Source organism: Gracilinanus agilis, chromosome 6 (assembly GCF_016433145.1).
Source record: "Gracilinanus agilis isolate LMUSP501 chromosome 6, AgileGrace, whole genome shotgun sequence".
Taxonomy (NCBI): Eukaryota; Metazoa; Chordata; class Mammalia; order Didelphimorphia; family Didelphidae; genus Gracilinanus; species Gracilinanus agilis.
Window position 1 is genome coordinate 225,297,729 of NC_058135.1, and position 11,866 is coordinate 225,309,594.

Genomic DNA, 11,866 nt, shown 5'->3' on the forward strand with positions numbered 1-11,866 from the left:
TGCCTTCTGTAGTTGGCCACACTAATACCAAGGAAGCTGAGTGACCAATTCTGGATAGTATCTTTTAGGATAGTGGATAGCCTTGAAAGAAATCTAGATTCTAGTTTCAAAAGACAAAGTATTGCCAGTAACAATACTTTGGGGAGTAATCAGTCTGTCCGCAAACATTATTAAGCACCTACTCTGTTTAGAACTGAGGGTTCAGAGGCAAAACCTTTTAAATAGTCTTTATTCTCAAGGAGGGAGCTATGGTCTAGCTGGAAAGGTCCCAAGAACATGTATGAGTATATGCAGAATGACTACCATGTAGTTAAGGAGGGAGGACATGGGGTGAGGGTAGGAATAGAGGAAGGGGTGCTTAGGAAAGACTGTGTAGAAAGTGGTGCTTGAGGGGCAGCTTGGTGGCTCAGTGGATTAAAAGCCAGGCCTAAAGATGGGATGGCCTCAGATACTGTCTAGCTGTATGACTGGGCAAGTCATTTAATTCCTATTGCCTAGCCCTTACTACTCCTCTGCCTTGGAACCAGGTCTTAGTATTGATTCTAAGACAAAAGATAAGAGTTTTTTACAAAAGAAAATGATTCTTGAGCTGTGTCCTAAAGGAAAAGAAGGATCTCTGAAGGGGAAGCAAGCAGGCAAGATATTTTACCTGAGAATGCAGGAAAGAGAGGGATGACAGGTAGGCCCAGGCTCTGTAGGACTTTGTGTATATTTACCCCCAGGGGCAATAGGGAAACACTAGAATTTACTGAATAAGGGCTGATAAGGAAAACTGCATTGGCATAAATGTGGAAGATGGATTGGAATGGGGAGATTCAAAGCAAGGAGACTGATTAAGGGCCCACTGCCCTGGTCCAGACTAAGGTGGTAATTAATTGAATGTGTGAGGTAAGGGAGGATGAGAGGGTTTATTCACACCACTAAGGCTTGGAAGAGTAGTAATGCCTTCATTAGAAAAAGGGAATATGGGATAACGGATGGGTTTATATTCCAGTAGGGAGTTGGTGATGCAAGACTGAAACTCAGGAGAGAGGCTAGGTTAGAATATGTAGATCGGTGAGACATGTGCCTAGAGAGGATAATTAAACCAATAGGAGCTGATAAGATCACCTAGAAAAAATAGAAAAAGAGAAGACCCAGGATGGAGCCAAGCTTGGGAAATACCTAGTTAGTGGACAAGATGTGCCTGGTGAGCCAGCAGAGGGGACTGAGGAGGAGAAGCAATCACACAAGAAGGGAGAGAACCTTGAGGGAATAAAGATAAAACCCAGAGAGGAAAGCATATCTAGAAGGAAAGAGTAATCAAATGTCAAATGCAGCAAACTTAGCTATCAGATTTGGCAATTAAAAGATCATGATCTTTTGGAGAGAGCTTTTTGAGGTAAATGATGAGGTCAGAAGCCAGATTGCAAAACAGTGAGTGAGAAACCTAGTAGATGAAATGAGTGAAGATGGCTTTTTTTTTTGAGCAATTAGACTGAAAAAAAGATAGCTAGATGGCACAGTGGATAGAGCACCAGGTCAGGTCTGGAGTCAGGAAGACATGAGTTCGAATGCATCATCAGACACTAGTTGTGTGACCCTAGACAAGTCACTTAACCCTATTTCCCTCGATTTCTTTTTTCTTTTTTTTTTTTTTTAAATTTTTTTAAACCCTTACCTTCCGTCTTGGAGTCAATACTGTGTATTGGCTCCAGGGCAGAAGAGTGGTAAGGGTAGGCAATGGGGGGTCAAGTGACTTGCCCAGGGTCACACAGCTGGGAAGTGTCTGAGGCCAGATTTGAACCTAGGACCTCCTGTCTCTAGGCCTGGCTCTCAATACACCAAGCTACGCAGCTGTCCCCTTGATTTCTTCATCTGTCAAATGAGCTGGAGAAGGAAATGGCAAACTAGTCTAGGATCTATGCCAAGAAAACCCCAAATGGAACCACCAAGATAACATAATTTATGTCAGCCAGTGAATAGGAGAAATAAAGGAGGTGGGAAGTAGAAGTCATCTGGGAATGAGGGGTTTGAGAAACAAGGAAAAGAGTGTAGAATTAAATTGATTTAGTCAAGATTGAGAAAGGAAGAACGTCTTCAAGTCAGAGCAGGGTAATAGCTTATGAAAGAACTGAGGGGTGGAGGGATTGGATATTGTGAGTGGAGTGAAGAACTGGTGGGGTGTGGGGAAATGAAGCATAAAGTTCCCAGTATTTTTGTGGGGTACTTGTGAGACATAAAATATTCGTACCTTTTTTTTTGAGATGCGCAAAATGGACTGGCTTCTTAGCTCAGTAAATAATGATAATTATAATGACCTACACTTCTGTTATACTTTGGGGTTTATGAAGCACTTTACAAATACCTCATTTTATGCTCACAGCAGTCCTGGGGAAAGCTGGTAATAATAGAGAAAATGGTCAGTCAGAGGAATATCAGTTTTTGATTAAGGAAATGGAGCCCTCCTAGATTTGTCCCTGCCAAAACCAACCCTTTCATATAAATCTTTGATCCCATAGCCTCTCATCTTTTCGGCCATAATCATCCCCTCTTTATCTCTCCCTATCTAAGGCATCCTTCCCTGCTTCCTTTAAATATGCCCAATTTTCCTCCCTCTTTCCCTTGATCCTACCATCCCTTCAGGTTATCACCCCAAATTTCTCCTCTCATTCTTAGCCAGACTCTTAGAAAAAGCTATATGGGTGATGATTTTCTCTTGGGTGGAGTGAAGGAATATGTCATGGGACTTAAGGGAATTGAAGAGTTGGGAAGTTAGGGTATTTGAAGAAAGCATTAGAGTGAATTTTGGAGTCCCCTCCAAATTAAGGAATTAAGGAAGAGAAGAAGACAGAGCCAGGTGCTAAATTCCTTGAGAAAGGAGATTGAAAGAATGAGTGAAGGAACATTTATTAATTGCTCTTGAAATGTGCAAAGCCCTGGGAATACAAATAGAATAGTAATAATACCTGATCAACCAAAGGTGACAAATTTGAAGAATGGATGGATTTCAAAGCAGAAGTTACTGAATGATGGGGGCAAAAGGAGAGTCTGGAAGCACCATTAGGGAGCAAGGAATATCTTGGGTTCCAGGGTGTCAGAATGTGTTAGTGTAAGTGCAGCTAAGGATGCACATTCTAGCCACAATGAGTCCTCTAGGAGAAGCCAGTTTTAATGAGAAGTAAGAAAAAACGCCTGAGTGAAGAGAAGTTTGTTCATTGTAGATTGGGAATGCCAGAGACCATAAGAGGAAACAGGAGAAAGAGTTAGAGTGCAAAATTCAGAGGGAAAGGTTAAGAAAGGATAGGGGTGAGAGAGGTTGAGGATAATTTACTTCTTTCTAGTTGGTAATTAAGTAACAGCCACTGGTGTAATGCTCAGTCTCTACAAGTGATGTTATAAGGCCTGGGCTGGCCTTCAGCACTGGGCTGGACAACGTATTGGGATTGGACAGGTCACATTGTAGTCGCTCCAGAGAGGTATTAGTCCCTTGCCTGCAAGTAACAGTAATTAAAAGATTTTGAAAACCTTCAGCTTACCACAAATTTTTAAAAGGTACGCTGGTATGGCAACATTTTTTTAAACTCTTACCTTCCATCTTAGAATCAATATTGTATATTTGTTCCAAGGCAGAAGTGCAGTAAGGGCTAGGCAATGGGTCACACAGCTAGGAAGTATCTGAGGTCAGATTTGAACCTAGAACTTCCTGTCTCTTAATGCACTGAGCCACCCAGCTGTCCCCTATGGCAGCATTTTTTTTTTTTAATTTTTTTTTTTTTTTTATTTTAAACCCTTAACTTCTGTGTATTGACTTATAGGTGGAAGAGTGGTAAGGGTAGGCAATGGGGGTCAAGTGACTTGCCCAGGGTCACACAGCTGGGAAGTGTCTGAGGCCAGATTTGAACCTAGGACCTCCCGTCTCTAGGCCTGGCTCTCAATCCACTGAGCTACCCAGCTTCCCCTATGGCAGCATTTTTAAAGAAAATAAGTATACTTATTTCTAGAGATAAATTGTACTTAAGCCATCAGAACAAGGTTTCTGAAGACAAAAATGATGGAAAAATACATTTTTAAAAGCTGTCTTTAATGGTAATTATGAAACACTGAAAAGGATATAATATAATAATTGAAGAAAACTCTGAATGCCAGATTGAGGGTTCAAATAACAAATTATAAACTTACATCTAGGCCTTTGGAATGAAAATGAGTAAAATAGTTTAAAACAGATACATTGTTTATTTCCTGCCTTTCCCTCCATTCTCCCAAGGTCGTATTCCAGACAGCCTGAAAAACTGTGTTAATAAAGATCATTTGACTGCAGCTACACATTGGGCCAGTATGGACCCAGCAGTAGTTCATCCAGAGCTTAATGGTGCCGCATATAGGTGAGTAAATGGAAAGTCTGTTCTGAGGAGATGGGGCTCTCCTTCATTCAGGATGTATTTCCTCCAATCCCAGGGAAGGAATACATCAAGGTAATGTTCTCTAGAAGCTACTATTATTCCCTTCAAATCCCATAAAAAGAAAAAAGTTAATTCAGGTGAGCCCATGGAAGAGGACCAAATAGTTGTAGACTGTTAAGTGAGTATAAAGTTCCCAGTATTTTGTGGGATAGCAGATAGATATACATGTGAAACATAAAATATTCTTATCTTTCTTTTTGTTATATGAGAAATACACTCTGGCTTCTTATCTCATTACTACTACTGCTACTAATTGCTACCACTAATATAATGCTTTAATGTTTACAAAGCACTTTACAAATATTATCTCATTTTATTCTCACAACTCTGGGAGGTAGATGCTATTAGTAGCCTCATTTTTCAGATGAGGAAATGAAGCTAACAGTTAAGTGAATTGCCCAGAGTCGCATAGTTTCTGTGTACCTAAAGCTGGATTTTAACTGAACCATGTTTTCCTGACTCTGGGGTCCAGCGGTGCTCATCCATAGTGCCACCTAGCTGCCTCTTTTCCAGGGATCTGTGATGTTATCCCTGTAGACACTCTTCCCACTATTGTTGAACACAACCCTTTTATACCTTGAAGAAGCCAGTTTATCAATTACTGTGGCCCAAAACAATCTTCATTACCCACTAGCTAGTGTTTTGGTGAAAACTTTTGTAATCATCCAATATTAATTAAAGACTTAGAAATTTGACACTCAAGAAATACTTCCAGTAATATATGAGGAGAAAACATCATCATGCAAAGTTAGGCCAGAAAAGACTATGAACCCTAAGAGAGGATATTACAAAGTAAAATATTTGCAACCAAGAAATCTTTAATACCAAAAGATTGCCAAACCTTGGCAACAACAACTTGCTTCCTTAAAACAATATTTGATGTGACTGAATCCAGGTCTGACCCAGCAGTTTGACCAGGGCACATTGAAGGCACACAGATACTGTAAGATTGAGCAGGAAAAGCTGGCAGATGCTGGCTACCAAAAGGCCCTTCCCTGAACCTCCTCTAGATATTGCCACAGAGGCAGATGAAAGACTTCATAATCACTAAGCATCTCAGAAGGCTGTTTCTCCAATTACTCTGGTATTTGGCCATTGTACAAAGGGCAGAGGACATATTACTTGGGCTTTTCTTGGCTGGTGACCAGGAGATGTGTATACCTGTTCTTAGAGCCACAACAAGTTCCACAGTTTAGGGGACAAATCAGGGCCCAGGGAAGACGTTCTCCTCTGTCTATCACTCTTCTTGGGAAGGGGAAAAGAGGAAAGGAAAGCCATACTTCAGAAAGGCAGATTTTGAAAGGGGCGTTACATTTCTGACAGTTTTTTCCCGTGGAATTTTCATAATACCAAAGAGTCTTGGCTGTATCCTTTAAAGAATAATAAAGCAGTGATTTGGTTCAAAGTAACTCCATAATATGAACAACAGAATTCATAAAGGGCCCCCTTTATTTTCCCTTGGGAGCAGTTTCTCACTTAAATGTTCTTGATTATCAGCCTAACTCCCCAGTTAGATATTCTAGCTAAGGTAAGGCCAGCAGTAGATAGGCTACCACCTACATAGGCCTAGACACAGTGAGTAATTTGTTGGTTGAGAATATATAGAGGAGAGGCTGTTAGTCTTTATTTGGGAGATATTAATATATGAAAAGAGTGCTTTATTGTTAATTTTTTAAGACACCATGGTTCAGGGTCTGGAACCAAAGAATAAAGACAACTACAGTTTATTATTCTTTTAATGTGCTCATAGCAGCACCTCGGGACAAACAGTCTCTAATATATGGGGTCAGTAAACACACCACTGCATGAGATGTGGGACAGGCATTCAGCTTGTGCACAACCATGGGCTGATGTGGAAAAATGGTTGAGACCAACTGACTACATTTATATTTTCTTTTGTTTCAATTGAAACCAGCAGATGATGCCCCCAAAGCAGGAGGGAAGACATTTACCAAAGTCAAGTGAAGTGGTCCCTGGTGGTCATGACCACTTTTCTATGAAGAAAGATGAGGAAGACAATAGAAGGACAGAATGACACATGATCTTTAAAGGAATGATAGCTGAGCACATACTATATACTTGTAATTTTAAAAATTGTTAATAATTGTTTTTTTCCAAGTTTAGAAGTGATCAATACTTCTAAGTTTGGCTCATGTTATCTGAAAATGTTTGCTTCTTCAGTCAGAAAGGGGGACATTTGAGATATATATATATACCCTTTGCCCCCATGGTTTCAGCTTAAGAGCATTTTCCCTTAGGAAGAATCTTCCAGAAGTAAAAGCTGTTCCATCCTAGAGTGAATTCCCCAACGAGCTTGGATTGTACAGTTTCCTAGAGTTCTTTACTAGCAGGGCTGATCCCATATCCCAGTGCACTGGCCAGTGTCTTCAAGGCAGCCCTGTGAACTCTTTTCCCTGTGCCTGACTCAGTCTAACGAAAAGGAACTTCAGGCCAAGCATCCAAAATGCTGTTGAATCTCTGGGTCATTCACAGGGAACTTTTTAGTGGTTGGCATCCAATAAATTGCTCTTCTTTTTTTATTTTGTAGATACTTAGGTTAAAATGAGTCTGTGTCTCCTTAATACATGTACATATGATGAGACGTGTCCTAGCAGCAGACTTAAGGATTAGAGGAAGGCAGCCAGGGATTAAGTTGAAGATCCAAATATAGATGATGGAAAGTGAGTCATGCCATGCACAAACAGTAGGACTGATGTGACCATCACGCTTGAGAGGGGCATAATCTTCCTTTTCCCCAGAATTCCCAGCTTTGACTTGCCAAACTTCATGTAGTGATTTTAAGATTCACATATGTCAGCACAGCTCTGCAATCCAAACAGCCCTTGAGGATCCTTACCCTGTGTTGTTCTTGCCTCTTCCAGCAGGTACCCTCCAGGTGTGGTAAGCGTGGCTCCAGCTGGCATCCCTGCGGCAGTAGAAGGAATAGTCCCCAGCGCCATGTCTTTATCCCACGGGCTCCCCACGGTGGCCCATCCTCCCCATGCTCCTTCCCCTGGCCAAACTGTCAAACCAGAAGCTGATAGAGACCACCCAAGTGACCAATTGTAGCCTAAGAAAATAGCATTCCCAACATTGGAGCTTTCAACTTTGAAGATGACGTGGAAAAAAAATCTGGATTTTTGAATAGAGGCAAAACCATGAACTTGCAGGAGACCATAATTGTTTTAGAAACTGGTCCAATATACAGATATAAAAGGCAAAAGGTGTGGGAGGTGAAAAGAAGATTTGGAAAACTTTTTTTCCTCCGTATAAATTGTAGTTTGTCCCCCGTCCAGTGGACTGATTCACTGTTTCTGTGTCCTATGGGTTCTTTGTTAAGCAAGAGAAGTTAGTAGTTAATTATATCATGAATGTACTTGTCTGTGTACAGTTTTTAGAACATTAAAAAGGATTTGTTTGCTTAGCTGTCAACAAAAAAGAAAGCAAAAAGGAGGCATTCAGAAAACCAATTTTGAGATGATTTTTTTTTTATATGTTAAAACATGCCCCAAAATGAGGCAGTTGGCAAACTTCTCAGGACAATGAATTTTTCCCATTTTTCTTTCTACGCCACACAGTGCATTGTTTTTTCTACCTGCTTGTCTTATTTTTTAGACTAATTTAGTAAACAAAAGAAAAACCATTTCTTCTGATTTGGGCATGAATTTCCCTTCTTTCCAAATGAAGACAACATTGCAATGAGATTTTGAGGAAGACAGAGGTTTTGTATAAATGAGCATTGTGCTTTTGGTCACCAGTTAAAGTATATATTATTGGTGGTTTGCAAAAAGGCACTAGACTGCTGAAGGGTAGCAGCATTTCATCGCCTACATTGATTCCTTCCTGGTAATGTGGTAGGCTAGCAATATTTTTGGTTAAAATCATGTTTGTGACTGTAACCATTTGTATGAATTATTTTAAAGAAATAAAAATCCCAGACAAATATCCTTTGTGTAACACTTTTATTTCTGCACCTTTTTAGCCAATTTTTTTTTCATTCCATTCATTTCTTAGCTGTCTGTTTGAGTCTTATTTTGAGAAAGTTTGATTTTTCCATGGGTGCTAACAGTATGCTGCTAATATCCTCTCAGAAGCTGGGAAATAAAGCCTCGCCTTGCCAGATTCCCCTCCATGATTATATAGACATGAAAAAGATACTTGGAAGACAAAATAGCATTGAATTCAATACAAATATCAAAATCTTTTCCCTTTGATAAAGCAATCAATATTGGGCTTATTGCAGTAAATCTGAGGGTCTTGAGTGTATGTGCCTATTCAGCGCCATCCCAGAAGACAAGAGAAGTCAGAGCCCCAGGTCCAAATACAAGGGGAATCTCAGAAAGAGAAAAAGTCCCATGTCTTTGATGGACCTTCTCTTCAAATGGGGTCAAGGTGTGTTTGGTAATCAGGAAGTAGAAGGAACTCTAGGGCCTTCTCACCTGCTTCCTGTACAGAAACATAAAGCCATGATGGTGACAGTGACTTTTGAGAAAAAGAGAATTTGATACTTTTCATTTTTTTCCATTTCCCTTCCAATGAATTCCAATTCATTTACTTATTCTCTGTCAGGCCTGGCAGCAAGAAAGCCTCTCGCTGCTTAGCTGTTGCATTCTTGAACAAAAGGCTGGTTGTCCAAAGGCAAAACTGAAATGGTGTGTCCAGAGGGGGTGCAGCTGAACCAGGTTAAAATGTAACTGGGAAATGTTTAACAAAATAAATAAAAATACAATACATGTTACAATGCTCATTTGTTGCTCTCTAAATCAATATGCAGCCTGCAGAGATCCATTTCTGTGAGTTTGGCATCATTGATCCATAGTTTATCGGATTGTCACAAAGACTGATGGGAAGTAGGAGCTGGCCATAGGATTTAGACATTTTCATGGCCAAGTGACATTTGAGTTTGGCTTGAAAAGATAAGTAGAAATTCATCAGGCAAAGAGGAGAAACCATGGAGTACACAAATGAGGAAGTTAGCATAAATACCTCTCAGAGAAAGGTTAGACTGCTCATCTACCAGAAAAGCCTTACTCAACAGAACCAGCTTCGGGCCAATTTTCTATTTATAGCAATTTCATCAGACTTCTCAGCCATTTAAAAAAAAATGATCTACTACAGCCATTTTCAGGAAGAGGAAGAACTGTTGTTCAATCATGTCTGACTCTTTGTGACCCCATTTCGGGTTTTCTTGGCAAAGATACTAGGGTAGTTTGCCATTTCCTTCTCCAGCTCATTTTACAGATGAGGAAACTAAGCCAAACAGGGTTAAGTGACCTACCCAGGTCACACAACTTGTCTGAGGTCACATTTGAATTCAGGTCTTCCTGACTGCAGGCCTAGCATTCAATCCCCTGGTTCTACCTAATCGCCCAAGAGAGAATTGGTTAATGATGTAAAAAGAAGTACTGAAAAGAAATTTGGGAATATGTTACCATATAGGGCAACATGGGCCTGGCATTTGAATAAAAATTTATGTCAGTGAGAGGTAATTTTAAAAACTATTTCTTCCCTCGCTTTTCTTTAATCTTGGAGTCAAATCCCTTCATCTCTCTTCTACTAGTTGCTTACTTCCATGTAAGGGATGCAGACCTTAAGATTTGTAGGACACTAGTACTAAGGAGTAAGAGAGTCCCTAGTTGCCATAGGTAAGTTTAAGCCCCCACCCCAGATCTAAATAAACTCAGTTCTAGGGTCCTAAAAGAACTAGTAGATATAACTGCTGAGTATGGTAGTCAGATCAGGGAGTACAGGAGTTACTTTGGGATTAGAAAAGGGCAAACATCCTGATTTAAAAAAAAAAAATTGACAAATTATTGACCAGCAATCAAGCAAGCAAACATTTATCAAACACCTATTATGTGCCAGACACTAGGCATTGAATGTAAACACAAAAGTAAGAATTCTGCCCTCAAAGAGTTTAAATGTGTTCACTGATGAGGAGAAAAGTGATACATGTATATATAAATGCTGATTTTGGAGGATGGGGCCCACTAATGGGGAATCAGGAAGAGCCTCTGGAAGGGGTTAGCTGTTGAGCTGAGCTTTGAGGGCAATTAATGGTTATAAGAATTAGAGGTGAGAAGGGAGTACATTCTAGGTATGGGAGATAGCCTGTGGAAAGGCATTAGCAGAAAGCATGTAAGGACAGGCCAGTTTGGCTGGAGAACTTGAATAAGGGAAGAGTAATGTGTCATCAGGCTAAAAAGATAATCTGGATCCAAACTGTAAAGGGCTTTAAAAGACCAAATAGGAGTTTGTATCAACTCTAAAGAGAGCAAGAGAATGACATGGGCAAATATGCTTTATAAATGTCCATTTGACTACAGCATGGCTAGTGGATTGGAGATGGAGGAGAACAAGTCTAGGCAAAAGGCCATGAAGATCTGAACCAGTATGGTTGTGGTGAAAGGAAAGAAGAAGACAAATGCAAGGGATACTGAGAACATTGGCGGGGGGGAGAGGGGGGCGGGGGAAGAGGACAGCAAGACTTGGCAGATATTGGATGTCAGTCAACAAAGAAGCATTTAATACGTGCCTACCATGTGACAATGGTAGCCATGAGGGGTGAAGAATAAAATGAGGGTCAAAGATGGCTACAAGGTCACAAACCAGAATGGAGAGAAGAATGATGATGCTTCTCCCCAAAATAAAAAAGTTAGGAGGAGATTTGGGTTAGAAAGAGAGTGAAGGGGCAGTTAAGTGACCCATTGGCCAGTCATAGGGATGAGAGATTCTCAGTTCAAATCTGGCCTCAGTCACTTTCAGCTGTGCGATCCTGGGCAAGTCACTTAACCCGCCTTTGCCTAACCCTTACCACTCTTCTGCTTTGGAACCAATACATAGCATCAATTTTAAGATGGAAGGTAAGGATTTTTTTTAAGTGAGTTCTGTTTTAGACTAGTTTTTGAGGTGCCTATGGGATATTTGGGTTTAGACATCTAGCAGGAAATTAGGGAAAGGAAATTTGGGTACAAGAGAGATAACATTTGGATAAGTACACTTGGGAGGCATTTTCATAAAGATGACAGTTGGATCCATGGTAGCTGATGAGATAACCAAGAAAGAATATATATTTTTATTTTTTAAATTTTTATTAAATTTTTTATTTTTAAAATTTTTCCATGATTCATGTTTCAAGAGAGAGAAAAGAGACCAAGAACAAAGCTCCAAGGCATGTACAAGTATAGAAGGGGGACAGAAGAAACAACTAGACTGACCAGAGATTCAGGAGAAAGCAGTATTACAAAATTCATGGAGGAAAGTAGCCATAAGGATGGGATGGTCAGTAGTATCAAACTCTAAAGACAGGGCAAGATGGCTGGGGTCTGAGCAACAACTATGGATTTACCGTTTAAGTGATCCCTGGTGATAGTGAAGTGGTGGGAATGGAGAGCCGTACTTCAAAGTCAATTGGTCACTAAAAC

At 40.2% G+C, this 11,866-nt stretch overlaps 1 protein-coding gene across 4 annotated transcripts in view; it reads left to right on the forward strand.

The window, feature by feature from the left end:
• CTBP1 (C-terminal binding protein 1) overlaps positions 1 to 7,921 on the forward strand; it is a 317,979-nt gene extending 310,058 nt beyond the window's left edge. For 3 of the 4 annotated variants that reach the window (XM_044682241.1, XM_044682244.1, XM_044682242.1), the window contains 2 exons: positions 4,247 to 4,364; positions 7,325 to 7,921. In XM_044682241.1, coding sequence (XP_044538176.1) covers positions 4,247 to 4,364; positions 7,325 to 7,511 — 305 coding nt within the window. In that variant the 3' untranslated portion in view covers positions 7,512 to 7,921. The remainder of the gene's footprint in view (positions 1 to 4,246; positions 4,365 to 7,324) is intronic. The other variant, XM_044682243.1, reaches the window with a different exon arrangement.
• The last annotated feature ends 3,945 nt before the right edge of the window (positions 7,922 to 11,866 follow it).